At 51.3% G+C, this 25549-nt stretch overlaps 9 protein-coding genes across 12 annotated transcripts; 5 read left to right on the plus strand and 4 right to left on the minus strand.

Moving 5' to 3' along the window:
* Positions 1–46: 46 nt before the first annotated feature.
* PV10_00077 (uncharacterized protein) lies at positions 47–1662 on the plus strand (the record flags this gene model as incomplete). The annotated part of the gene is made up of 1 exon (XM_016364103.1): positions 47–1662. The coding sequence occupies one exon, from the start codon at positions 47–49 to the stop codon at positions 1505–1507; it is 1461 nt and encodes a 486-aa protein (XP_016227752.1). The 3' UTR covers positions 1508–1662.
* A 105-nt stretch (positions 1663–1767) lies between these two features.
* PV10_00078 lies at positions 1768–5725 on the minus strand (the record flags this gene model as incomplete). 3 transcript variants are annotated; one of them, XM_016364105.1, is made up of 6 exons in its annotated part: positions 1768–2773; positions 2848–3174; positions 3225–3280; positions 3333–4625; positions 4680–5512; positions 5562–5725. In XM_016364105.1, the coding sequence occupies 6 exons, from the start codon at positions 5723–5725 to the stop codon at positions 2771–2773; spliced, it is 2676 nt and encodes an 891-aa protein (XP_016227754.1). In that variant the 3' UTR covers positions 1768–2770. The 3 variants fall into 3 exon arrangements, with proteins under 3 accessions (XP_016227754.1, XP_016227753.1, XP_016227755.1); XM_016364104.1 differs by having other exon boundaries at positions 1768–3174; XM_016364106.1 differs by having other exon boundaries at positions 1768–3280.
* A 1319-nt stretch (positions 5726–7044) lies between these two features.
* PV10_00079 (uncharacterized protein) lies at positions 7045–8296 on the plus strand. Its single transcript, XM_016364107.1, has one exon. It carries the CDS (start codon positions 7119–7121, stop codon positions 8172–8174), a length of 1056 nt encoding a protein of 351 aa, XP_016227756.1. The 5' UTR covers positions 7045–7118; the 3' UTR covers positions 8175–8296.
* A 76-nt stretch (positions 8297–8372) lies between these two features.
* Positions 8373–11041, plus strand: PV10_00080 (uncharacterized protein). Its single transcript, XM_016364108.1, has 5 exons — positions 8373–9005; positions 9060–9562; positions 9612–9961; positions 10017–10199; positions 10256–11041. Exons 1-5 carry the CDS (start codon positions 8592–8594, stop codon positions 10651–10653), a joined length of 1848 nt encoding a protein of 615 aa, XP_016227757.1. The 5' UTR covers positions 8373–8591; the 3' UTR covers positions 10654–11041.
* A 340-nt stretch (positions 11042–11381) lies between these two features.
* On the plus strand, positions 11382–13297 carry PV10_00081 (uncharacterized protein; the record flags this gene model as incomplete). Its single annotated transcript, XM_016364109.1, has 2 exons — positions 11382–11909; positions 11966–13297. The coding sequence occupies 2 exons, from the start codon at positions 11382–11384 to the stop codon at positions 13295–13297; spliced, it is 1860 nt and encodes a 619-aa protein (XP_016227758.1).
* A 448-nt stretch (positions 13298–13745) lies between these two features.
* On the minus strand, positions 13746–15304 carry PV10_00082 (uncharacterized protein; the record flags this gene model as incomplete). The annotated part of the gene is made up of 1 exon (XM_016364110.1): positions 13746–15304. The coding sequence occupies one exon, from the start codon at positions 15302–15304 to the stop codon at positions 13787–13789; it is 1518 nt and encodes a 505-aa protein (XP_016227759.1). The 3' UTR covers positions 13746–13786.
* A 2136-nt stretch (positions 15305–17440) lies between these two features.
* PV10_00083 (uncharacterized protein) lies at positions 17441–19495 on the plus strand (the record flags this gene model as incomplete). Its single annotated transcript, XM_016364111.1, has 2 exons — positions 17441–19259; positions 19316–19495. The coding sequence occupies 2 exons, from the start codon at positions 17441–17443 to the stop codon at positions 19456–19458; spliced, it is 1962 nt and encodes a 653-aa protein (XP_016227760.1). The 3' UTR covers positions 19459–19495.
* On the minus strand, positions 18798–20676 carry PV10_00084 (uncharacterized protein). Its single transcript, XM_016364112.1, has one exon. The coding sequence runs from the start codon at positions 20537–20539 to the stop codon at positions 19676–19678; it is 864 nt and encodes a 287-aa protein (XP_016227761.1). The 5' UTR covers positions 20540–20676; the 3' UTR covers positions 18798–19675.
* A 179-nt stretch (positions 20677–20855) lies between these two features.
* Positions 20856–24797, minus strand: PV10_00085. Of its 2 annotated transcripts, XM_016364114.1 has the most exons (3): positions 24730–24797; positions 24616–24678; positions 20856–24565 (listed from the first exon to the last, which is right to left on the minus strand). In XM_016364114.1, the coding sequence occupies exon 3, from the start codon at positions 24197–24199 to the stop codon at positions 21047–21049; it is 3153 nt and encodes a 1050-aa protein (XP_016227763.1). In that variant the 5' UTR covers positions 24200–24565; positions 24616–24678; positions 24730–24797; the 3' UTR covers positions 20856–21046. The 2 variants fall into 2 exon arrangements, with proteins under 2 accessions (XP_016227763.1, XP_016227762.1); XM_016364113.1 differs by having other exon boundaries at positions 20856–24678.
* Positions 24798–25549: the final 752 nt, after the last annotated feature.

The raw sequence follows: 25549 nt of genomic DNA on the forward strand, positions 1-25549 counted from the left end.
CAGAGTGGACGGGTGTATCCACGACTGTTCAATGACATGACATGCTATGCCTCCGCGCCTAGCACATCGGAAATCTCGCCAAGGATGTACACGGTGTAAGGAGCGCAAGGTCAAATGCAACGAAGGTCGACCGGCATGTACAGCTTGCGCACGACATGGCGTCGCTTGCGAATATATCCCAGTCCTTCAGCCAGTTCGGCGCCGGGCTCACCATTCAGCTACTGGCGTCCGCCGTGGGCCAACAACACCGTCTGAGACGAAGACCAGTCAGAGGTTGAACCATGACGCGACAAATGCAGACTCGGCTGGACAGACGCCCGATTCGGGTTTGGGAAATAGTATGTCCCCAATGCTGGGGGACTTGACGTGCTCCCAGTATTCGAGCAGCCAACCTGATCCGAAGGAGCGACGCCACGCGATTGAACTATTTCTTATGCATCGATTTACTGCCGACGTCGTGGCCTCGTTTCCATCTTCTCGATGTGAGGTCTCCAAGGACATGTTTCCGTGGCACGTGCCCAATCTGGCCTGTGACCATGCCTTTTTGTTCCAGGCCATCTTTGCCATTACCGCCCTTTACCTGTGCAAGACCATGGGATCTGCTACGGCGGCCACTGCTCCCAACGAACCAAAGGGGATCCCTGACGTGTTTCGCCACGTCGATTTTGCACACCTGCATCGACTGTATCTGCACGAGTCTATCCAGCAGCAACGAACTGCCTTTGAATGCCTGGGCCCGACCAATGCCGATGCTTTGGGGTTGACGTCGGCCTTGATGACGCTCATGGCCATATGCATCTCGCCTGACGCCGAACAGATGGTCAAGCCACGCCGGGATCCAGGCTATCGACTTCCCCTTGAATGGCTCAAGCTCTCCAACTCGAGCAAAACCGTGTTTGAAGCATGTTTTGTTCATCTCGAGGAAGGCTCACTCTTGTTGAACTATGTCAGCCGCAAACGCGTTCCAGACATGACCGATAGCGATTACATCTTTGACCCTGTCCACACCAAGCCGTTCAAGCACATATTGGAATTTCACCCGCGTATCGCTGGTCCCAGCGCCGGTGCATCCGCTGAACACGATCCTCGCCTCGAGGACGACGTCGAGGTTAAAGACGCCTATGTCAGGACTCTGGAATTGATAGGAAGCACTTACGCCAGTGTTGTCAACAACGATCCGCCGCATGTGATTTGTTCCAGGATTTCTGGCTTTGGACCCCTGGTGCCGCGCAGATACATCGAGTTGCTCTCCTTACAGACGCCTCGTGCTATGGTCATTCTAGCTCATTACATGGCTCTGGTCAGACACATCGAGGACGATTTTTGGTGGTTCCAAGGCATCCCCGAAAGAGAGATCATCGGCATAAAAAGTATCCTTCCCCAGCAATGGCATTGGCTCTTGGCCTGGCCCTCGGCCGTCCTTGAATCCCCTCTCAAAGCCAACCTGGATCCTGGCCCATTAAAAAAGCTTCCTGTTCCCAGCCTCGTTTATCAGCGGAGAGCATAGCATGAGCGAGTTTCCCAACACTAGATGGTAGGGCCAGGTCACGTCAGGTCACGTGCTAGGGGATATCAGCCTTGTCAAAGCGCACTCCTTTTCCCAGCTGGGACGGGCGGTCATCCTCCACATCATGATCTCTCCAGTTCCTGGATTTCCTGATGATCCTCTGGTCCTTGTGTCATTTAGCCGCGCTTGGGATTCATCCGTGCTAATACGCTAGATGGGTCACAAAGCACAAATGAATCCTAGAAAGATCCTCATTAAATCTCCTCGAGACCATTCGTCACAATTATTAATATCTGTATTCAAAGTAAACTCAAAGGTCATCGACCATTAGGACAGGATAGAACATCGTCCCGAGAAAAAAATTCTGCAATCATTTCACAACGCTCTGACTTTTTAAGGAATTGAAAACCCATTCTAATAGTCTTCATCGTCAGAAGTCATGACTATCCCAAGACTACCGACGGATCAGCGTCGACTGTTGTGACTTGGCCAAAACATAAGTCCATAAGTATCGGAGCCGAGACTCCTAGCATTTTCACATATCTGGCAGATTCTCAAAGCTTCCCCTGTCGCTATCTCTATTCATCTTGTTAAATCGGTCGCTCGTTCGGTCTTGTGTTGAAGGTCCATGCCCCGACCGGGTATGTCGATGGGTCAAAGAAGTCAGCCGTATATGTAACGACTTCTTCCATGTTAGATTTGTTTGTGTCAAAGACAAGCTTGCTACCGGGTGCTACACAACCTGCCTCACCACGACAGAAAGTGAAAGATTCTATGCTGGCGGACGCGCCTTGGCCCCCGACGCTTTGGCTTTTTCCCTGGTCGTTTTCGTCGCCTGCATTGAAAAAGTATGTGGTCCAGACGCCTTCGTACAAGGTGTCGTACGTGGTGATGGCGTGCACTGCAAGCTTGTTTCCACTGCGATGGGAAAGATACCACTCAACGCTGACGCCGTAACGTCCAGGGGAAATTTGATCAACCCGATAGGAGATCCCCTGTTGACCCGCTGGCAGAGCATACCCATCGATCCAGAAAGGCGCCAGTGTATTAGCGGGGAGAGAGGTGGTAGGAAACTGTAAAGGATTCTGCTCATTATTGCGACTAAGAGCCGACCAAGAGTTTTGCGTGTCTGGATTCAGGGTGAGGCTGGTGGTGGTGAACCAAAAGTTTGCAGTCACAACAAGAGAACTGCTTCGTTGGCCAAATATTTTGAACTCGATTCCGTAGTTAGTCGACAGGTCCAAGACTGTGGCATGAGAATCGCTACTATATCCATTGAAAAACGTGTTGGTTCCTCCAGGGTAATTTGGTACCGTAAATGGACTCACAGTTGGACCTACAGGAAAGGGGATGGGATCCCTCAGGTATGTCTGCAGATTTGGACCGGGTTGGGGTCCGGTAAGACCATCATACTCGTCGTACAGATAACGGCCAGAATGTACACCTGGTCGTCTTGCAATGCCAACAGTCGAGCCCAGAGTGTGGGTTGTGAGTTCATTGAACAGCCAGCACTCGCCAGTGTTAGCGACCCAAGAAAACGCCTTGCAATTACGCTCATCTCCGCCCAGCTGGAGGGCGCCAAAGTCACATGCATCAGCACATTCAACATATGAAGTAGTGGTCAGATCAAATGGGAAGCGCGCATTTGGAGGTTCATTGTAGTCAATCTACGACCCGTTAAAAAGTTGTGCGCATGGCGTAGAGCTGCTAACATTACCGAGCACTCAATGTCATAGTATCGAGACCGTTCAACGGCGCGTAGGAGTTGTCCACCTTGAAACAATCAGAAAGTTGCGTCGAGTTTGACCCAAGATCATATTCATACCTTGAAACCTTGATTCAAACCCATTCTCGCAAAGAGGTGAAAGAGGGTACCTGGAAGGCGCCACAGGCGCAATGACATTCGTGAACCTGGTGGTTGTCGTGGTCGTGGATGTCGTGGTGCCCGTCGTAACGATTCTCGTGGTTGTGGTGCTGGTGGTGGCCCCTGGAGATGTCAAGCTGGTCGCGGTTGTGATGGTAGATGCGACACTAGTGGCACCCGGACTTGTAGTGGTAGGTTGATTAGCGGTACCCGTAGTAGCAGAGGTTGTGCTGCCGAATGTCGTTGATCTTGAAGTGATCGACACTGAAGCCACACTAGATGCTGCAGAAGAACTATTAGAATTGTTGGTTGTGGTAGGTGTTGATGGAGACGACTGAGAGCCCAAATTGGAGGTCGAAGATGCCGTTGTAGAACCTGATGAAGAAGTCTTGGTCTCGGAGTTGAAGGATGTCGATTGATTTGGCACGGTATCGCCTGAGGTAGAACTTGTAGTGAGGCTGCTAGGATTCGAAGAAGTGTCCGTGACTGCAGGATAGCCCGCATAGATCAGGCGGGCAGCCTTGCGTGTCACCGATGGGATTGTGCCCGAAACATCAGAGAGTAGACGACAGTTCTGACCAAGAGACGCTTCTTCATAGTCGACACCGAGGCAGCCAAAGGGAATGGCGACGTTGTAAAGTGTGCAGAAGGAGATACAATCCTTGAGTGACGCCGCATATGTTGAATCCTCCTCCAACTCTAAGCCAGCAAGTCCTTCCTGGCAATAGACCTCGTAACAATATCCGTCTCGGTTCACATTGATTGCTTGATGGTCATAATTTGGGCACAATGCTGCAGAAGGTGCGATGGTAGAGCACGTCCCTCCAACAACTGTACTAGTGGCGGGAGGATTGGTTTGGGAAGATGTTCCGGGTGATGTTGGAGCCAGAGTCGGGCTTTGTGGGGAGCTCGTAGATGCTTCAATCGAGGTGAGTGACGAGGATGAGGGACTCGGGGACGGTGTCGATGTGACGTGGCCGGGGGTGGAATGAGAAGCCACGGTGGTTGAAGTTGACTCAACAGTACTGAAGAGTGTAGTAGAAGATGGGGATGATTGGACAGAGGTCGAAAGAAAGGTCGAAGAGACTGGCTGGTTAGTTGAACTCGAAGATTGTTGCCCAGCTCTGAATACAATCTCATACACGGCTGCGGCAGAAAGACCACCGCATGTTGTGCTTGGATCACCCTGACAGGGTACATCACAAACACCTGGAAGGAAGCCCAGAACTGCAGGACCACAGGCACAGATAGAGCCTAAATAAAGTTCTTAGTGAAGTTGCTGGAATATTGTTGGATGCGTTAACGTACCGGCCTGGACCCCGAAAAATTTGAAGTCAGCGCAAAAGTCAGCGCATTGGGCCAGAGTAAATATCGTTGTGTATGGTCCAAAAACCGCAGGACTGTCAATGGAGGAAATATAACAGCCATTTGGAACTCCGTAAGCCAGACTGCCAAACACGGTGCCTGGCGGGTAGGAAGCTGTGGGATTTGGCGACGTGCCAGTACTGTCTGTGGTCGAGGAGACATACGTCGGGGTGGTTGTTGACGGAGGGTCGGTGGATGTTCTGATGGATGTATCGCTAGAAATTGTGGCTGATGGATTAGCTGTGGTCGGGGCTGTGCTTGCTGTGACGCTGAAGGAAACAGTTGCCGCAGTGGAGGATGAAGCAGCCGTGGACGGACGTGAGGAGGTGGCGGAGCTAAAGGTAGCACTCAAAGTTGTCGAAGAGGAAATACCGATATCCGTCGCGGGAATTGGATCCAGAGAGATTTCGAGGCATCCCGGTGGGAGGTTGCCATCGAAAACCATAAAGACGCCGTCGCCAGAACAAAAGCTAGCTTTCTCATCAGCAAAAAGAGAGTTCTCCCATTGTAATGCGCCAGTCTCGCTAGTCGTAAACAGTGTCGAGATGGGTAACAGATTACTGAGCACTTGAAATCGCTGCGAGGTCACGCCTGGGGAGGTGGATAGGTAGCCTCTTCCACTCATGAGCTGCCCGCCTGGGGTGATTATGAAAGCAACAGCATCTTCAGGATTGGTTGTGGTGGACCCATTTGGGGTCAAGTATTGCCGGACCAAATCACGGCGGAGGTCAATGTTGAGGGAGAAGGAAAGGTAAAAAGGCTCGCCGGGCTCAACACTATTGAAATTAGCCTACACGCTGAGCAGGAGGAAACAGACGTATAAACCTAGGAGTAGATAACGAAGTCGAAGTCGTTGTCGAGTCGATGGGTGTTGTCGAGGTTGTCGCTGGGCAATAGTCGACAGCAATGAAGACGGTGGTGCCAAAGGCACAGGCTGAGCCGACAAGTTGAGAAGCGAGCCAAAGACTCGACAGAATGAGTGATCTCATTGCAGAGAAGTGAACAGCACCAAGGACAACATTCGAACTTACAGTGAGGGCAGGACGCAAAGTTGAGGCCCGATATGGGAGGGATTGAAGCCATTGATGCTCTGTTAGGGGAAGACCTGGAATGAGCAAGGAAAGGAATGTGCCGCGGCAATGAGAGAGAATGCACGAGATTCGAATTCCATCACGGGCTCCACGACTTACCTACAACCATGAAGAACGCGTCATGGTCTCCCAGGCCTACTTTGGGTTGAACATACACCCTTGGTTGGGAGTAGATTTGAGAAGCAGTAGTGATGTTGTTGAGAGAGCATGAAGGGCATCAAGATGGAGTATTTGATAGCGATGAAAAACGGCGTAGATGGACTGATGAAGAGGTAGAGAAATGGACAGATTGACAGATTGACATTTTTTACAGATGGAAGCCTGCCTGCCTACCCTGGTACATTCCTATCTTTGTTTCGAAAAGGAAGAAGGGGCAGAGGGTGCTGATAATAGGGTTCGTACCTGCCTCAGAGACGCACACCTGTCGTATGCCAAGTCCTGACTTGGTCACGTGTATATCACGTGGTACATATACCAAGTCGACTGACAAATTTTCTCAGATCCAACATCGACCATGATGGCATCCAGCCCACTGATGAACGTTTATTTTATTGAAAGTTGCTGACAACAGTGGGTGCCGACCTGCATATGGTATGGACTCCTGAGTTCACCTCTATGCTTAGAAATCATTCCAAGCATACCTGACAAGAGGGAGAGTACCTTGGCTGTTTTATTGGTGGCCAACGCATTCAAAGGCTTGCTTGCCCCAGGGCCCCTCGGCCCGTTGTCGCCCGTCCTCCCTAAGCCCTTGACTGTCCCGTGCGCCCAATTATTCATCATGATCGTCTGTCATTCTCGAAAGGCTGACAGAGAGTGCCGTACCTGCATCTTAACTGCCTACCTGGGCCGAGGGGCCTCTCCAAGGCTACATCCTCGTGCCTCGGGAATGAAAACAGCACTTCACATACGAACAATACTGGCGCCATGGCCTCAGTGCTTTCATTTCTGGTTCCTAACCTGTCGTGACTATCTGTTTTATGTGACTAATCTTTGATATTTAATGTACTCCGTCTCAAGCAGACAGACCGGATGTGAGGTTAACCCGATCCGGATCCGTCCTAAGGCTCCAAGACTGTAGTCTACCTACGGAGTAGGTATGCGTAACTACCTAGGTAAGCATTTGAGTTCGTAAACTCGTAGCACGTGAGTGTCGTCACACAAAGTCTATATAAAAGTCATATCTCTGCTCGCCGTTGTTGAAGTTCCCAACAAGGTTTTAGAGATCCTCAGACTTCTCCAGTTCTACTCACCGCACACACCAAAATCTACACCAAATCAACCAAATACGACCATGCCTACCATGAAAGCTCTTGTCACTGTCGAGGGCAAAACCGCCGCTGTACAAACCATCGACCGACCTTCACCAGAAGCTGGCGAGATTCTTGTCAAGATCCACTATGTCGGTCAAAATCCCACCGACTGGAAGGCCATGATGGGCGTCCCGCCTGGTCGCATCATTGGATGTGATTTTGCTGGCGAGGTCGAGGATCCTAATGGAAGTCACTGGAGCAAGGGTCAGCGAGTCGCCGGCTTCGTCCAGGGAACAGCCATCAATCCCACCCGAGGAGTGTTTGCTGAATATGCCGTCATTGAGAGCAGTCTAGTCTACCCTATTCCTGAGGGCACCTCCTTCCAAGAGGCCGCCACAATTCCGCTTGCTTTTTCAACCGCCGTTCAGGCCATGTTTCAGCGTCTCGCCTTACCCGAGCCAACCAAGCCATCCAAAGATGCTCTTCCCATCCTGATCAATGGCGCCACTTCCAGTGTGGGCGTATATGCTGTTCAGCTTGCCAAACTAGCTGGCCTATTCGTTGTCGCCACCGGATCCAAGAGAAACCATGAGTTTCTTTTGTCACTGGGCGCTGACGCTGTCGTCGACTACAACGATGCAGACTGGCCCGAGCAAGTGAAAAAGCTCACCAACGACAAGCTCGAGCATGTTTTTGATTGTATCTCCGAGAATGGTACTCCTCAAGCCAGCGCCAGGGCAATCTCATCTACCAACGGTGGCCACATTCTGACCATACTGCCGGTAAAGCATATCAATGATTCTGGGGAGATTGACAAGATTAACAAGAAAATCAAACTTGAAAGTACAATTGTGTACACAGTCTTCGAGAGAGCGCTGCAGTATGGTGCCTTTGACAATCATGGTGGATTGACTCCCAAGGACCGGGCCTTTTGGGAGAAGTACCTGGCCCTGATCCCGGACCTCCTCAGGGCCGGCAAACTCAAGGCCAACCGAGTTCGCGAGATGGGGACGATTGATGACATCATGAAGGGATTCCAAGAACAGCAGGAAGGCAGAGTCAGGGCCGAAAAGCTTGTGTATAAGATTGCATCTTGAATGATTGAAATGGGAGAATTAGCATAAATCGAACTGCCATATATACTATGTATTCCACCGTTGCCGATGTGAGCTTTCGCATCAATGTTCCGCCGTAAAAATGCTCCACTGCATAAACTCTGTTTCTTATCTCGAACCCGCACGTATCTTATCTCTTCCAAGCAACATCCATTCTCAGCATTTTCTTTCTGCTACCCTCGTTGGACTCAAAGGCTCTAGGCCAATTCGTTCTGGAAGCCAGTCAGTGTGTCCGTTGTTTTCAATCAGGATGGTAAGATAGTACGAACCCCCTGTTCGGAACATGCCTATCATCTAGAAACAGCGCATTTCACAAGGCTTCGTCCACCCCTGCCAACGCGTGTTCTATTTTCACTTAGGAGAGCGCTCAGAAGATACCCTCAACAACATCCTACCATCATGGCCCCAGCAGAAATTGCTCCCGCGCGCAAATATCGATCTCGGAAACAAAAGCCTTGTGACAATTGTCGCCGCCGCCGGGTATGCTGCGTTCGCGATGCCGAGGGCGATTGCGCCTTGTGCAGTCGACGATCCATCCCATGTACTTTCAGTTCAGAACCATCACCTCGCAAACGGAGACCTCGCCTTGATCTTCTTCCCCCGTCAAAATCTCCAGCTCAGCAAGAAGCAGGTCCGATGCAGAATGGCGCATCAGGTCACGTGACTCCCGCTTCCAAGTCCACCGACGATGCCAAAAGGAAATCGGGTGGTGAAGCAAAATACATCGGCTTGACTGGCACCGACGACGTTTACTTTGTTGTGGAAAGAGATCAAGGCATCGGCAACGACCCTGCCCGCGAGGCCTATTTTCGTGTATGCCTCTTCTACGAGTCGATTCATCCTCAATATCTAATTACTTTGCTTTAGGAGAGGGCATCTTCATCAGCCTCTGCTGCTTCGACAAACTCGACTCATCGCGCGAGATCTATTGAACCTGACGCTTCCGTGGTTCAAACCATCTTCTTCGAGCGTTCTCATCCCGCGTTTCCCCTGCTCGATGAGTCTCGTGTTCGTGACCCTAAGCAGTCAAGAATGTTGACCAATGCCATTGCCATTATCTCCAAGTATACATCGCCAGAGCTGGAGGGCCTTCACAACAATGTCCTGATTGAGGAGCTGACTTCTTCTTTGCTTCTTGAGGCGCGGTCTCCTACCCTTGAGACCGTCGAGGCTGCAATCTTGTTTACTCAGCGTGCCTTGCGAGGAAAGATGAGTACAAGTGCTCCAGGCATGTGGGCTGTCATTGGCGCCTTTGTGGGAATGTGTCACGATCTTGGCTTGAATGTTGACTGTTCAACATGGAACATCCCAGAGTCGGTCCGTCGCCGAAGGAAACGAATTTGGTGGGGCGCCTACATGCAGGACAAGTGGTACGTGGACTGTGGCGGCCCTCCTTTCTGATCTTAGCTGACCCATCAGGTTCGCAATGGCTCTCGGACGACCGTCCTTCATCAGCGCTGCCAACACAACCACCGCCATGCTCACTCCGGCCGATTTTGAAGATGCCGACGACAAAGACCCCGAGCAGTTGACCAAACGTCCCGAGTTGACTACTGGCATCCATTGTTTTGTCGCATTTGCCGAGCTTACCGTCATCCTCAACGAAATCCTTTCCGTCTTCTTCACCATCAGTTCTGTAGTTAGCCTCCGAGAAGTCAGTGGTGATCACATCACCGACATCCACGATCGGATCGAGCAGCAGTTGGAAATGTGGCGTGCAACCTACTTGGACCAAATCCTCACACAACGATTCTTCCCTGATGTAACAGGTATGTTTGCACCAATCCGGACCTTTGCGAGTCCACTCCTCTGATCTGGTTGCAGGGAGTCTTGAGCTAGCCTACATCACCGTTCGAGTGATGCTGCTGCGAGGAATTTTCCCCAAACTTTATCGGCGACGTGTCAACCTTGACCGTCATATTGAAAGTGCGGTTGCAGCCACGTCTCAGGTGATAACGCTAGTCGAAACTCTGCAAATCAACCGCCTCAGTGCGTTTTGGTGGTCTTGTGAGTCCACTTACCAACACCCGACGGAACAAGAAACTAATCGTCCCAACAAATAGGCTCGGGGTTCAACCTCGCGGTCGTTGGCACCTTCATGGCCAGTCTCAAACGCCTTTCGACTGAGCCTGCACGCGCGAGTTATTGGGACAGTCGATTAAGGCACTATCGCAAATTGTTGGCGGCGCACGGTGCGGGCTTCTGGCCAGCGAAATTCGCGGCAACCGCACTCGACCTGATGGCCAAAAATCTGACCAAGGCTGGCGGTTCACAGCCCCGAGAAGATGTCAGTGATAGTTTGGACGCCTTCACGACGCCCTCCACGACTTGGTCGGGAGTGTCGTATGACTTCTTCCCTCACAATCTCAGCAACCTCAATGAACCTGACATATTTACCGACTGGTGGATCGGTGATGGGTTTCAGTGGCAGCAACCTGTCTCGCTCAATATTGCTGAGTGAAGGAAGACAGGGAAGTTCTGTTGGAATATACGCTGGTGCTCAGCCGCCCTGCTAAGCTTTGCCGTTTGTATTAGGCCGCTGTAAGGCTGGCCAGAGGAGATATGTCCTGAATGTGAGAATGACGCTACGCGGCCAAACATCCTCACCAAGCGGTGTCATGTTGGCCGACGGGCAACCCTTGGCCGCTCGCTCCAGTTTTCTCCCAATCCCAGGCCGGTGGGTCTAGGAGAATCTGTCGCGCCTTATATGATTGGCCCGTCGGCATTTGAGTATTAGGAACCTATAGAATATTCAATGGCCAAGGGGTTCTTGGTTATTGGGTTGACCGCACTGAGAAGACGGCCACTGCCCTGTAGCACTCTGGAAATACAATGTGCCTTCTCAAGTATTCAATGAGCGACAGGTGATTCCAACGACTCTCGCCCTTCTCCCCTTACGTGACCTTCGGCCAAAAAGTGGAAAGTCGGCCAGCGGCCATGTAATCTTCACCCATCGAACGGATCTTCGCCTCTTGCCACAGGGGGCGATATGCCAGTTGACGCGAACGTGGTAGAGACCTCTGACGATTAGTATCCTATGCTACAGGAGTGACTGATCAATTTTTTTCATGATGCTTAGCAGAAACCAATGATGCTTTATGATATATACTCCTCAAGTAATGTTCTTCTCCATGGTTGACAGCTCACTGCCCTGCTTGATTCTTGCTTCACCATTCAAACCCACCCCTTATGGCTCCGTCGATCTTCCAACACCTCAGCGAGGGAATAACGGCATCCCATTCGACACTTGTGCTCGTATCAACCCATGTGGTGCTTCCTGACGAAGTCCACCCTGCAACGATCGTGATATGTCAGCCTCGTGGCAGGATCGCAGCCATTTATAGAAGTATCGTGCCACAGTCCTTTTTCCCCAAAGACACCACCTATATCGATTATCATGACCTTGTCCTGATGCCCGGGCTAGTCGACACGCATGTCCATCTCAACGAACCCGGCCGCACATCTTCTGAAGGCTTCTACACAGGAACCCAAGCGGCGGCTTCAGGTGGAATAACCACCGTCGTCGACATGCCCTTGAACTCAATCCCCGCCACAACAAGTCTGAAAGCCCTTGGAACAAAGGTCCAAGCAGCCCAAGGCAAATGTTGGGTCGACGTCGGGTTTTTAGGCGGCATTGTCCCTGGCAATACAGCTGAAATGAAACCTATGATCCGCGCCGGCATTCGAGGGTTTAAGGGCTTTCTCATCGACAGCGGCGTACGTTTTGCACCTTCATTAGTCGAAGTAGCATATTGCTAACGTAATGAAAACAGGTACCAGAGTTTCCTCAAGTTCTTCCAAGCGATATCTCAAACGCATTGGAAGAAATCTCCTCCGAACCTACCATGCTCATGTTCCACGCCGAGATGCTACCAAAACCGAACAGCGAAGGGCAGCTGTCCGAGAAAACGTCAGACTCTCCATATCTCTATCCAATATCTGCACGAGACCAGAGCTATGTATACTCGGAATTCCTGCACAGTCGACCTCCAAGCTTTGAGACCAGAGCAGTGGGGGAACTGATTTCACTAGCCAAAACCCATCCATTGGTTCCGATCCATGTTGCTCACGTCTCTACTGCAGAAGTGATCCCCATCATCAAGGCTGCCCAGGACCAGGGCGTTAATATATCGGCCGAGACATGCTTCCACTACCTGTCATTGTCAGCTGAAGAGGTGCCAGTCCGAGACACGAGATACAAAGCAGAACCTCCCATTCGAGAGGCAACAAACAAGGCCAAGCTATGGTCGAGCCTCCTCAAACCTACCGATCCAGAGAAATCGATGGTATATCCTCATGCTAGTTCAACACTCTCGCTACCATCGCCACTCCGGCGGCAGCCTATCTCCATGATCGTTTCAGACCACTCTCCCTGCGCCCCCAGCGACAAACTCCTCCCTTCTTATATCCCGCCGCACAGCGAGCCACCGGCATACCACGACGACGTGATCAAAGCGGCCAATGGAGATTTCTTTCATGCTTGGGGAGGTATATCATCACTTGGATTGGGCCTCTCGGTAATATTGACGGAGTTACACAAACAAAGCGGGCGTGTGCCTCAGCGGGAACGGGATGCGGGTGTTACAGACCCACCTCCCAGCCTAGATGAATCAATTTTATTGCAGCTATCACATTGGATGTCGGCAAATCCCGCACGGTTGGTTGGCCTGGAGCACCAGAAAGGTCGTCTGCAGGTTGGGTTTGATGGCGACGTGCTGGTCTTGGATCCGCACCGCTACTGGACCGTCGAGGGAGCCGACATGAAGTTCAAACACAAGATGAGCCCGTACCAAGGTCGTAGCCTCCGGGGAAGAGTGTTGGAAACATGGGTCCGCGGACAGAGAGTCTTTGATCTTCAAGGCCCCAATGGAGGGTTCGGTGACTCGCCACCTCAAGGCACCCTCCTCCTCGAGCCTCGGATTGCACACCAAGAAGACGAGGGAGGGGGGTGTGTCTGTCGTCGGCCAACGTCTTTGGAGTGCTGTAGCCCCCAAAACTGCGACAGTGGCGCTTTGTTCACTGGAGATCAGCACTGGCCTTCTCTGAGCACTTTGGTCCACCAGGCAGTTGGAATTTGTTGCGGCGTCAACAGGATCTCCATCTAGGTATATGTTGTAGTTGCGGAATGCTAAAGAATGAATGTGTTTATTCTTACTTGAGGTCCAAAGCTTTTTTCTTCTCATGTCTCAGAATTGGAAAACTATTGCTAGATGAGATTCAATATCAAAAGTGAAGGAGGTTTTGAGCCAATTGATACGCCAGTCAATCCTTACTACCTACGAATCTAGTGTTGTGTCTGGGAAATTAGTATACAACATGGACCGAAGCAAGGGCGGTCACAAGCAGCTTTGAAAACTTCCGTCTTCACGTAATGTGGCTTAAGGTGAACATGAAATTTTCAGGTATTTCGCGATAAGTTATCTAGTCATGTTTTCCTTTTCCCGTGGCCATTCATGAGATCGTTTCACATAATCATGTCTACACAAGGAACCAACAATTCGTGCCTTTGATGGCAGACCCCTTGCTCGTAGCCAATCCCAGACGAAAGCACCCACTCCAAACCCTGCTGCCCACGCCACACCCACAAGATCCCCCTACAAGAACCACCGGTATTGTGGACTGTTCGGACCGTCCGCAAGGAGCTCGGATGGGATGTCGATGGCTTTGATCTTCCGGCCATCACGAGCGTCTCGTCTTTTGTTGTCGATGATCATCCAGGCTCCGAGGACACAAGTGAGGATGCAGCCTACACCACCGAATATCGCCGTGGTGACTAAAGCAGGCATGTATTTAGGGGCGTCCTGGGCTCGGAAAATGTTGCTAGAGACCACACCCATCAGGTTGGCCATCGGGACACCGACACTTGTCAGCATCATGCGCTTGTTTTCGTCAGCGATGTTGTTATTGTACCACACGTCCAGGATGACGCTTGGAGCGCTGGTGCCCCAGGTGAGCATAAAACAGGCGAAGTAAGCTACATTAAGTTGAGTGTGGATATCGACCGTGGCGTAGATGATGAAGCCGATACATGTGAAAGCGAATCCCAAGGCAACGAATGGGAATCTCAAACGAGAGTAGTCGGAAGCAAAGGCGAGGACGAGAAGCATGACGGCGCCAGAAATGTTGGGTGCCACAGTATAGAGATTGGTCTTGACGGTGGAGTAGCCAAGTCGCTTCACGATGACGGGTAGGAATAGCGAGACCGATTGCAAAGGTACGCCAAGGCAGATTTCGATGGCGAGAATAATCCAGCTGGTCGGGTGCTTGAAGATGCGCATGGCGGAACGGAAGTCGAACTTCTCGCCGACAACGGATGACGAGTCAACTTGCATCCGGTAGAACGCCAATTGCTTTTCCTCAGGGGTGAGGAACTTGGCACTCTGAGCGTCATATGGGAGATACCAGAAGGCAAAGACGGCGAAGAGCATGGTGGCACTGCCCTCGATGACGAAGAGATAACGCCAGTTTGCAATTGAGCCGGAATGGATCTGAAACACGCCGTAAGATAAGAGGCCACCAAAAGCAGAAGCGATGGACGAGGCGGCATAGAAGATGGCCAGTCGGCGGGCGAGCTCTCCTCTCCGGTAAAAGGTAGTCTGGTAGTAGATGACCAATGGAAAGAAAGCACTTTCAGCCATGCCTAGGAACCAACGAATGGCTAGTAATCCGGCGAAAGTCTGGACGGCGACCACCATGAGGGTGACAAAGCCAAATGACACCATCATCAAGGGGAGAACCCTGCTCGGGCCGTATTTTTTGCCGGCAATGCCTAAGACGGGAGCGGTGAGGACGTAAGGAATGAAGAAGATGGAGAGAACGGTGCTGTATTGGTTGCCGGTCAGCCCAAGTGTCTCCTCAAGGCCCGCGGTTTTGGCATTGCCTAGGTTGCTCTTGTCGAGGGAGTTGAACAGGTACATGACAGCCAAGGTAGGGAGAATACGGAGATCGAATTTCCAGACTAGCCGTCGTTCTGCCTCAGGGTCGATGGCAACACTCGCCGAAATTGTTGGCGTGAGATTGTTAGAGATATTGGCCTCATTGTCTTGGAGGACTTTGAAATCCTTGGTGCTGTCGACTGGGGACAACTGGGATCTGGGATCTTCGGAAGACATCTCGTGAGCTGCTGAACAGTGAAGCACGGTAGATCGAGCAGGGAGATGTGGAGGTGGAGGTTCTTGTTTCTATCGAAGTGAGGAGTTGTGCGAAGGATGTTGTTGATAGCTCTAGAACTTGAGGGCTCATCATCGTATCTTATACCTTACAGATCAGCTCTTGTTGTAGCGCTTTTGGCTTTTGCCTTTTGGCTTTAGACTTTTGCTGGCCGGTCCATGGTGGCGGATGTCCGTGGAGATGAGCGGCGGCCATGTCGCAGTCCAAGGGGTGGAAGAAGAGCGAGCGCAGCCGTTGCAGCCTTGCGCGTGGGCCAAGACAAGGCTGAGCGGCTAAGGGGGCAATGGCCGAGGGGCTAATTGGGGAGAAGGAGCGACCCATTGCCGTTGCCGTTGCCGCCGCCCGCGGCTGAATTTTCGTTGGCCGCTCACTTCAGACTTTGTCCATCGGCTTTTGACCACATATCAGAGACCAACATCTCGTCTATCCATTATTTCCCTAACGCTTTATAGGGGTATGGGAATAACCCAAGGGGGCTAAAGAGGCTTAAAATGGTACCTATTCCCTAACCATCTCTAGGTAGGAGCCGGTGTAATAGGAAGAAAGTAAGGTAGTTTAAAGGGGGGGAGGCGGTTATAGGTGACTCCCTTGCTAGGCTAGGCTTGACTAAGTCGGCCGGACATGTGAAGGACCTAAGGGGGCAGGACGCCCGAGGGGCCCTATTTACCTATACAGCTTAACCTAGTCATACATACCGCCGTGGACTATATAGCCCTACGGGGCGCCGGTATAGGCGTCGTACAGCAAGCCGAGTGCCTATCGAAGGGTACTATCCGAAACGATCGAATCCCTAGCCAAGAGCAGAAACATAGCTACTCACGCCGTGGCCTTGTGGTAAATAACATCAAGACCAAAATAAGAGCTTATATGCTCGCTATGATACATGCCTTAGGCTTAGCTGATCGGACGATCAAGAGATACCCGAAAGCACTTCAGCCGAGAAAAGTTACCATATTATCGGATTTACCTGATACTGTGAAAATGGTCAACCATTATATCAGTCACTACAAACACCTTCGGAATGTGGCCAGCACTAAAGACCGCTCCCTTCTCAAAAAAATCATCACCAGAGTCCGTAAGCTATCACATTCTAACATACCGGTTGCTATAGTGGCCTCTGATAGAAGGGATAAAGCGGGGAGAAGGGCAAGGACACTATTCATTTAGGCATACTCCTATGAAAGACGGGCAGTCCGATAGTAACGGTAGTCTAACGGTGGTGAAGAGGGAGAAGGGGGCGATCAAAAGACACTCTTAGAAAAGGACGCATACGAGAAAACCGGACAGAGCAGCTGGGCTTGGACACCGCCCACTAACGGCCCCTCGGCCCACGTGGAAGCCCTGTAATCCAGATCGCTCACGTTCGGGCGGTGTAGAATATAGGTGAGAGTTAAGCCACCTCGGCCCCCTCTAGGCTTCCTTTTGGGGGTGGGGGGCAGCGGGAGCAGTGCCATCTGTCCTCGGGCGTTGAACCTAAGCCTAGTACCGCCTGAGTATCAGCGCAATGACTACCTGGGAAGTACCTAAGGTAGGTCAAAAGTAAAGGGGGTGCCTCTGTTGGCTATGGAGGCCCGCCTCGACCCATATGCCTTGTTCCATTCCAGCCGTCACAGCTACCCCTCGTACGTCGACCACGACCATCTTAAGCGGTGCGTACCTGTGACCTGCCATTTTAACACTTCGCCCTCCCCCGTAGCCGGACACACCGGTGTCATCAAGTCATCATTCTCGTCCTTATAGGCTCTCGCACTTCCCTCCAAGGACACCTCGGGCGTCGAACCCCTGCAACTTTGAGCGTTCCAAGTAGGCCGCCCTCCCTTGGCCGCCCGCCTCAAAGCCGCCGCGGCCGTTTCTTCGTCTCGCCTTGTCTTTACCCCGTGCCGGCCAGCAGCGACAATGACATCAATTATTCTCAATGAAAAATCTGAAAGATGACGATGGCTCCTGTCACAAAAGAAACATGTAGGTATGCGCTCTGATTCAGTTGAGTATATGAATGGCCTGCCTGTCAACATGAATAGGTTCTTAGCCGATGCCGCATCAACTTGTCCGTGCAACTTGACAGTCCCTAGATCACCATGTCCCGACCGGACCAAACCTGGTCTGATCTTGATGCTGAACTAGACAACTCCGAAAATCAAACGACACAGCAGTCTGCCGGCCAGTCATGGCTGCAAAATTTCCCTCACACTCCTAGTTTCTCCTTCCCAAGTTCACTGGGTCGACATGGCCTCTTGAGCCGAAGATCTTCGACCTCATCACATTCGGACGATGTTGATATAAATCACCTACAGTTGAGCCTTGCTCAGTTCGCTTCCTTCACGCCGGGAACGCCTCTCGATTTCGCCCACGCCTACTCCGCTGTTCAAGAGCAAAGACCAAAATCTATTCAGAAACAATCTCCTGCATTTGCTGAGAACTCAGTATATGGTACCTTTTCAGATGATGTCGTCGAGACCGGAGACGATCATCAAATTGATGATGTTGACGAGTCAACTTTCATTGGCATCAGTCCCTATCGTTTCTGGCTTGTGTTCATCGTCATTATGCTGGGCTATTTTATTGCCTGCTTCGACTCGACATTGATGGCCTCAAGCCACCCAGTCATTACTTCATATTTTGGCGCCTCTCAAGCTGCGTCTTGGCTCAGCACCGTCTTCCTCATTACCAGCACAGCGTTCCAACCACTTTTCGGGCGCCTTTCCGACACCATAGGCCGCAAGCCGGTTTTCATGCTTTCATTTGCCATCTTCGGCCTCACAACTTTGTGGTGTGCCCTAGCAGACAGCATTGAAAGCTTCATAGCTGCGCGTGCTGTATGTGGTCTTGGTGCTGGCGGCACAATGTCAATGAGTTTGATTATTGTGAGTGATCTCGTCCGCATTGAGCATCGCGGGATCTTCCAATCACACATCAACCTTGCATTTGGCCTCGGGTCTGCCTCGGGTGCAGCTCTCGGTGGTTGGCTCTGTGACTCGCTGGGATGGAGATGGGCGTTTGGTATTCAGGTCCCATTTATTACCATTGGTCTTGTCCTGGGACTCCTCTTTACTCCCTCCGGGCTGGGGCCAATGTTGATCAATGCTCAAGGGGGTGGCGCGTGGATCGCACTCAAGAAGTTCGACTGGCTCGGATCATTGTCTTTGATCACTGCGGTCACTTCGCTCATTCTCGTTCTCAATCTTGGAGGAAACATCTTTCCATGGTCATCTCCGATCGTGACAACATGTTTCGTTTTATTTGTGTTGGCCACTCTGATGTTCTTGTACGTCGAGACACGGGCTATACAGCCTTTGATGCCTCTTGAATTGTTGTGCAAGCCGCCCATTTCAAATATGGTATTTGCAAATCTGTCAGGGGCCATTGCATCCAACACGGTCTTGTTCAATGCACCTTTGTTTTTCCAGGCAGTCCTTTTGACATCAGCTTCAAGCTCTGGATTTCGCCTGGCCATCCCTAGTCTTATCGGATCGTTTGCAGGTATCTCTACCGGCTTTATTATCACTTATACCAGGCGTCTGAAGCCTACACTGGTCTTTGGAGCTGTGCTCTACCTCGTTGGGTCAGTGGCAATCTGCTTCTTGACCAAGGGAGTATCCGAGGTCGTGAGCATGATTCTCATCACTGGCGTTCCCTTGGGCCAGGGTTTTGTCTTTCCAAACACGATGATGAGTGCACTGGCAGTCGCTGAACAAGCAGACCAGGCTGTTGTAACGACAACGATCGGGCTGTGGCGGAATCTTGGTGTTGTCCTGGGTGTTGCAATTTCCAGTCTAGTGTTTCAAAACACATTGGTGATCAGGCTTCGAGATACGGTGGCTGACCCACAAGTCATTCAGAAAGTGAGGTCTTCTGTCCAAGCAATTCGATTCCTTGACCAACCACTGCAAAGACAAGGTGAGTCGATCCTTTCCTCCCCACAGCTGACCTCGGCCGGTTGCTAATTTTCATAGTGATTGATGCTTATGCCACATCTCTTCGTATAACATTCTTATGCTCATTGGTGGCATCCATCATTGTGGTGATTCTTGTCTTTCCCGTCAAGTTGCCACGATTGCGAACGGGGAGACAAATTGTTGTCAGTGCAGGAGAGTAAAGGCCGAGGCGGCTAAGGTTGGGCGCGCAAATATGCAGGGAACCCACTTTCTAGATTTAAATCATTGGATATATTTATCTTTTGAGACCAATAATATCGGTACCCAACTGGAAATTGCGACTGGTTCACACTTCCTCTTTATAACGCCTGTCTGCAGGTCATTCAAGGGGCCATGAACGGTGGTAGATATGAGACCGCATAGTTCATGCTGGATTGATCATTCCTCCAGCCCCGTCTGTTCGAGGGAAGTGGCAAGCTCTGCAAGCTGCATGACTCTGGCAGCCATTTTGCGCTGTAGCTTCTGGAACCAAGACTGTTCATGTGCTCTGGCAATCCTCAGTAACGCAGCCACCATGGCTTGGTGATTCTCCTCGTCGTCAAGGCCGAGAGCCGCTTCAACGAATGCGTCATCCTCGACCAAATCACGCACAATCAGTTCGTGCTCATCAATAGCATCGCCTGTAGTGATCTCGCCGAGGTAAGGACTGTCGAACATGACACCGTGGTAGGTGTACTCAAAGACGAGGCTCAATTCCATGTCTGGTCTCAGATGGGTGAAGCGGGCGATGGGGACCGCCAGAGCAATTGCATCGATAAGCTTGTCGTATTCGTCCGGCGGTCGCATGTGCGCAAGTAACGTTAGACTCTGAAGATTTGGAAAGGCGGCGGTGATTGATTTGAGCCGCTCGGCCCACGCCGAACGGTTCTCTTCGTCGACATGGACCCAGAGCACGAGTGACCTTAACTGGCGATTGACAGCCGGGAACGGCGGGCAGAGACTATCTGTGGTGAAGAAACATTCATTGAGGTGCAAGGTGAAGGATGAGATGAAGATTTGGAATGCTTCCGCATAGATCTGACGACATGTCAGGAGAGGTTCAAAGACCTCCGCCCAAGGCAAAGGATTCACTTGGTCGTGTTTAAGACAACCCACACACCCATCCTGTTGTAAATTCTGGTGGCTCTTGGAAGGTACTAACGCCTGTTCTGCAAAGGTAAGACTCCAGATCTGATTGCGGATTTCACTGGGCAGGTCGAGTAATGGGCTAGGACAGGGAGGAAAGGCGTCAGGATTCCCCATGATAGTGCTTGTCCGAGAGTGTCCAACAGGGTCCAGGGAGGCCGCCTCAAAGCGTACCCGAAGATCAATAGAGGTTCAGACTCACTAGCTGACTTGCTGATCTAAAGAGACAAACTTCAATGCCTGTCCGGTCTGAATGGACGCGGATGAGGGAAAATAATGGAACACAAGATGAAACTGGGGCGGGTGGGCGGTCAATAAGAGTAATGTGGCAGCCTTGTGAGTGGATATGGCAACACGTGATGAGGGGCTGCTTCAAGTCACGTGTCAAATATCTGAAACCCAAACAGTTTGGCAAGGCTGTGATGTTACACGGGGCACATAATCTTCATCAATCGATGATTGTTTGACCACAAGGTATGATCACTCGTTAGTCGCGGCAGAATCTTCCAAAGTCTTTCCTTAAGCTTGCTGCTTTTCAGTGCTCTACTCCTACAAAGCCTATAGCCACCCGAACCTAGCCGTACTTAGCCCATAGTCGTGCCCTCGCGCTTCCTTGGATATAAATTACAACATGATGAACAGTTCGTCTCGGGGTAGCCCCTCCTCCTTCATGTTCGGATAGTAAGGCACCATGCTGTCAGCTGAATGGACGTAGGCATCATTGTACAATCTCCAATACGGGGTCCTGACTTTCCTTGCTGGATGGAAAAGACCAGCCCACACGTAATTCATCACGATGCCCGTTCCCACAGCCATTCGGATCGCCTCAATCGCCTCGATGATTCGGTCAATGACGTGAGGACTCGTTTCGAAGAGATTGGGGTACAGCAGGTTGAGTAGATGTACCATTGCGTCCTCACAGCCCAGGCCAACGACACCCAGGGCTACGTGCTTGACAACACTGGCGGCGGTTTGTCGATGGACTTGGTCTCGGTCAATGAGCGCATCTTCCAGGAGAGGTGTCACCGCGTAGACGTAGTCTTTGGCCATCTCCCCAATGTACTCGAAAAGGAATGAGAGCGATTTGAGTACTCCATTCTGTACATTGAGCTCAGGAACGCGATACTCGTTCATCAAAGCCGGCAGGACTGTGAAAGGCGCGCAAGTCTCGGCAACAATTCCAATCGCAACGGCGGTACATACTCGAGACTGTCTTTCCTGCACTCGGAGATTGTTGAGGAGAGTCGCCAGGACGTCCTGAGGTCCGATCGCCTTGGCGATGAAACCAAATGTGTTGTTGGCCGCTCGCCTGATACCCTTCTTATGCGCCTTCAACATGTCAAGCAGTTCAAAACAGATGCGCATCCATTCGCGAGCATTGACTGACTCGGGACCGCGATCGGCGATACGACCGACTAGATCGATGGTGTTCTCCTGAACCTTTTCATGTCGATTGCGAAGAATTGGGGTCAGCCTAGGCAGAAGGTCCTTGATTGGCGGCTGCATCTGATTGATTCCCACCACCGTCACAATTGACCTCAATGCCCCCAGAATAGAGCCCAGGACTTCGGGGTACTCTTCACCCAAGTATTCATAGAGCACTACACCGAGCTTACCCATCAGTGCGTCCTCGCCACACTGCTTCATAATCATGGCAATTCGCGAGATCAGGTCGGCCGCTTGTTGACGAACGGTTGCAGATTTGTTGTTGAGCCGCCAAAGAATGGTGCTGACAATTTGTGGGAGGTAAGGTTTGCAGCGAGTGCCGAGAGCATTGACCACTGTGCCAAAGCCATTGAGCATGACAATATCCTCAATGCTCTGTTCCTGGAACGCATGCAGGATGCCATCCACGAGACGCTCTTCAAGTCGCTCACCAATGTCGGCTGCTCCAAGCGAGGCAACCACCTTTTCAATGGTCTCGACTGTCATCTTCCGGTAAGCCTCGCTTTCATCTTTGAGGTTGTTGACAATTCGCTCGACAATCTCGCTGACACCCACTTTCTGCCCTAGGTCAACCGTGGTCTCGACGACCTGTCGGTAATTTCTCTTATCGAGAGCCATACGTCGAACCCAGAAGCTCTTGAAGAAGTCGTTGAGGACATGCTCTTTCAGATATCCGGCTGTCACTCCGTCGGTACTGGCACACTGAGAGACGACTTTCAGAACCACCTTCTTCATCTCTTCATCTGGCGAAGCGAATTCCCGCAATAGAATCTCCATAATTTGACTGGTGTAATAATTTGCATATTCTTCGTCCATGAGTGGGATGATGTACCCGACGGCCTTGAGAAAGCCGGCCAGACCTTTGCCTCGCTGCTTGCGTGCACCGGTCCACAGTGGGTTGAGGATGTCATCGAAGCTCTCGATGCCGTAAGGGTTCGCGGCTTCTGCGAGAGCAGCAATGGCCAATGATGTCACGGTTCTCACCTTAGCCTGCTCGTCGCTCAAATTGTCTGCAATACAATCGACCAAGCCTTTCAGATGTGGAAGGACAGCACAACCCATCAAGATGGGGATCTGTTGGACAATCTTGACGCCAGTATGTCGCGCCTGCCAGGACTTTTTGCTCCTACAGACTGCGCGGAGAAAGGGTAAAAGGGCAGGAATGCCTAGAGCTGATGCCACAACCGCAAAAGCTCTCGCGGTGGTGTTGCGTACATACTCGTCGACATGGTCGATATCGGGTCTCATTGTGCTAATCATGTGGGCGAGGCCAGCGGCTTTGGCCAGATTCGAAATGATTTCACGTCCTTCGACTCGCGCATAGTAGTCCTGGTCAATGAGTAAAGGTTCGATGACAACGAGAATCTTATGCACATATGGCCGGATCAAGTCGTCGAGTTTGTAGAGTACTCGATCAATAACTTTGACGAGTAAATGTCTCTCTTGATCCTCGAGGGTTTTCTCCATGAGGAGCGGTAGAATCTGATTGAATAACGGGCCAGCACCAAATTGTCGAGCATTATCAGTCAGCTGTCGGAGTGCAGTTTTGCGCATTGGCGGAGTTCCATTCTTAACTTTGAGAAGGAGGCGCATGATTTTCCGCTCCTTCAGGTCGTCGACCGACATTGTGTTCTCGTCAGAACCGTCAACGAGTTTGCCAAAGTATGCCATGTCTTCGGCTTTGAAGAATTGAAGATCTCCAACCCCCGGAATGTCAGTAGGGAGCTGTTTGCCCATCATTCTTGGGTTTTCAGGCTCCTGCATCATGAAGCCACCAATGGCAGACGAGGCGCTCGCAGCAGTTTGATTGGCAATGGCCTTTCTGGCAATGGCACGGACAGGTTCATAGCCGGGAGGTGGTTCAAGGATGGTGTAACCTTCAGTGGGAAGTAAGAGGTCTAGCTCCTCATCTGACCAGGAAGAGCTGCCCCTGGCGATGTCGGTCCCAAACCCTAGCTGGGAGGGATGCATTGGAGTTGCAAGACCAGCATTGCCGAGGGGGGTTGCTGAGCCCAAGGCAGGAGTCTGATCCCATCGTGAGCGTTTGGAGGTGGAGGGGGCGGCGTCGGGAGCAGGAGCTTGATCCCATCGTGATCGTTTCTTAGTATCAGGAGCTTCACTAGTAGGGGCAGCGTCACTAGCAACATCCCATCTCTTTTTGCGTTTCCGACCAGTTGCTTCGAGCGTTGATCCGGCCTCGGCATTCTCTTTGTCTGCCTCTTCCTTGAGAGAGGGTTGATGGGAGACGACGGTGGTGTCACCGTTGGCCTGCTTGTCGGCAATCAGTTTATTCACACGAGCTTCTTCCCGCTCAATGTCTTGGAGTTGCATGACTTCTCGGTATGTAGCGCCATCGGTGATGGCAGCATGTTTGTTGGCAGCAAAAGGATCGGCTCGCGTCGGGGTCAGAGGTCCACGGTCGAATCTTCGCTTTTGGTAGTCAGATTCTCGATCAGCAATTCTTGCCGACTTCTCGCGGCCAAGCAAGATGTCTTCTTCTTCAACGCCGTTGCCGCGTGCGAACTCGTTAATCTGATCCTTTGTGGCAGTGTATTGGCCGACAAGCCGCCTGCTCTCGCTGGAATCTGGCAAGTCGTCATCCTCGCCATCGGCTGGTAGAGAGGTATGGTAACCGGCAAATCTGTCTGTGGAGGATCGGTCGTAGAGATCGGTGTCGGAGGATTCAGTCAAAGAGACCTTGGTGGATGAGTCAGTGCGTTGAGTTGATGGATCAAAGGTCTTTGAACCTTTGTTGGCGGCGGACTGAGCGTTGCGCTCTGCCTGCAGCCGGCGAATGGTGTCAAAGTCGGCTGGAGACGAAGTTAGTTTGGGATCTGCGCATGAATGATAGGTAATCTCACCGTCCGACATGGCCTCTGTCTATCGCAGCGCCTGACTTTGTGGGAAATGCGCACGATTTGATATGGATGAGGAAGCGAAGAAGAGAATGAGGAATAATGAACGCAGGCAAATATGGAGTTTGATAGAGACTTTTGCCTTTTGAGAAGCTATGCTCTGCTGTATGTCACGTGACTGATGGAGCTGGCAGGCGCAGTCTTTGGGCTCTCTCCATCATTATTATTATACAGGACGGGAATCAGTGACAACGGAAGGTGCGAGCAAGATTGGGTTGTTACCTGACTCAACAGGCTGGAGCCTAGACGTACAACCGACGTAGTCATGAATCAGTATGAGGGTTCTAAGGTACCTCTGTTCAGTGCCTATCTACCTTACTAACTGTAGGAGGTATCTCTTATTATCAAGCAACTGTAATTCTGAGGTGCTCAACTCAAGAAGTCTTGAATCTCGGCCCCACCATCTGACAATCTCAGTACTCCGTAGGTCGAGAACTATGGACTCTGGGTGACTGGTCAACTGCAACTATAGGATAACGGACTTCGCACCCTTGGACAGATATCATGAATATGTGGGTACTTTTCTGCCCTAGGTAACTCCTTCGTCGACGCTCTAACTTGTAGTAGGAGAGGCTTCACAAGACTTGAAGCAATAAAAACCTGGTAAGGAATCAATCAACGGGCCATGTGACCAGTTTACCACTAACCGAAAATCTCGGTGGTAAGGGTATGATTGAGTATTGTGAGGTTTCAGGAGACGAGGGGCAATTGAACTGATGGCAAACCCCCCAAGACCCTCTGGCTTCTGCTCCCAGGCGCCTCCCGC

The sequence above is a fragment of the Exophiala mesophila genome (genome assembly GCF_000836275.1).
Source record: "Exophiala mesophila strain CBS 40295 unplaced genomic scaffold supercont1.1, whole genome shotgun sequence".
In the NCBI taxonomy this organism is placed as follows: domain Eukaryota; kingdom Fungi; phylum Ascomycota; class Eurotiomycetes; order Chaetothyriales; family Herpotrichiellaceae; genus Exophiala; species Exophiala mesophila.

What these genes read in the sequence shown, in the direction of transcription:
- PV10_00084 (XM_016364112.1), bottom strand. Translation starts at nt 20,539, where the DNA reads ATGGGGAATCCTGACGCCTTTCCTCCCTGTCCTAGCCCATTACTCGAC.
- PV10_00079 (XM_016364107.1), top strand. Translation starts at nt 7,119, where the DNA reads ATGCCTACCATGAAAGCTCTTGTCACTGTCGAGGGCAAAACCGCCGCT.
- PV10_00080 (XM_016364108.1), top strand. Translation starts at nt 8,592, where the DNA reads ATGGCCCCAGCAGAAATTGCTCCCGCGCGCAAATATCGATCTCGGAAA. An exon ending in CCCGCGAGGCCTATTTTCGT is followed by an intron (nt 9,006 to 9,059) that starts GTATGCCTCTTC and finishes ACTTTGCTTTAG; the next exon opens with GAGAGGGCATCTTCATCAGC. An exon ending in ATTCTTCCCTGATGTAACAG is followed by an intron (nt 9,962 to 10,016) that starts GTATGTTTGCAC and finishes ATCTGGTTGCAG; the next exon opens with GGAGTCTTGAGCTAGCCTAC.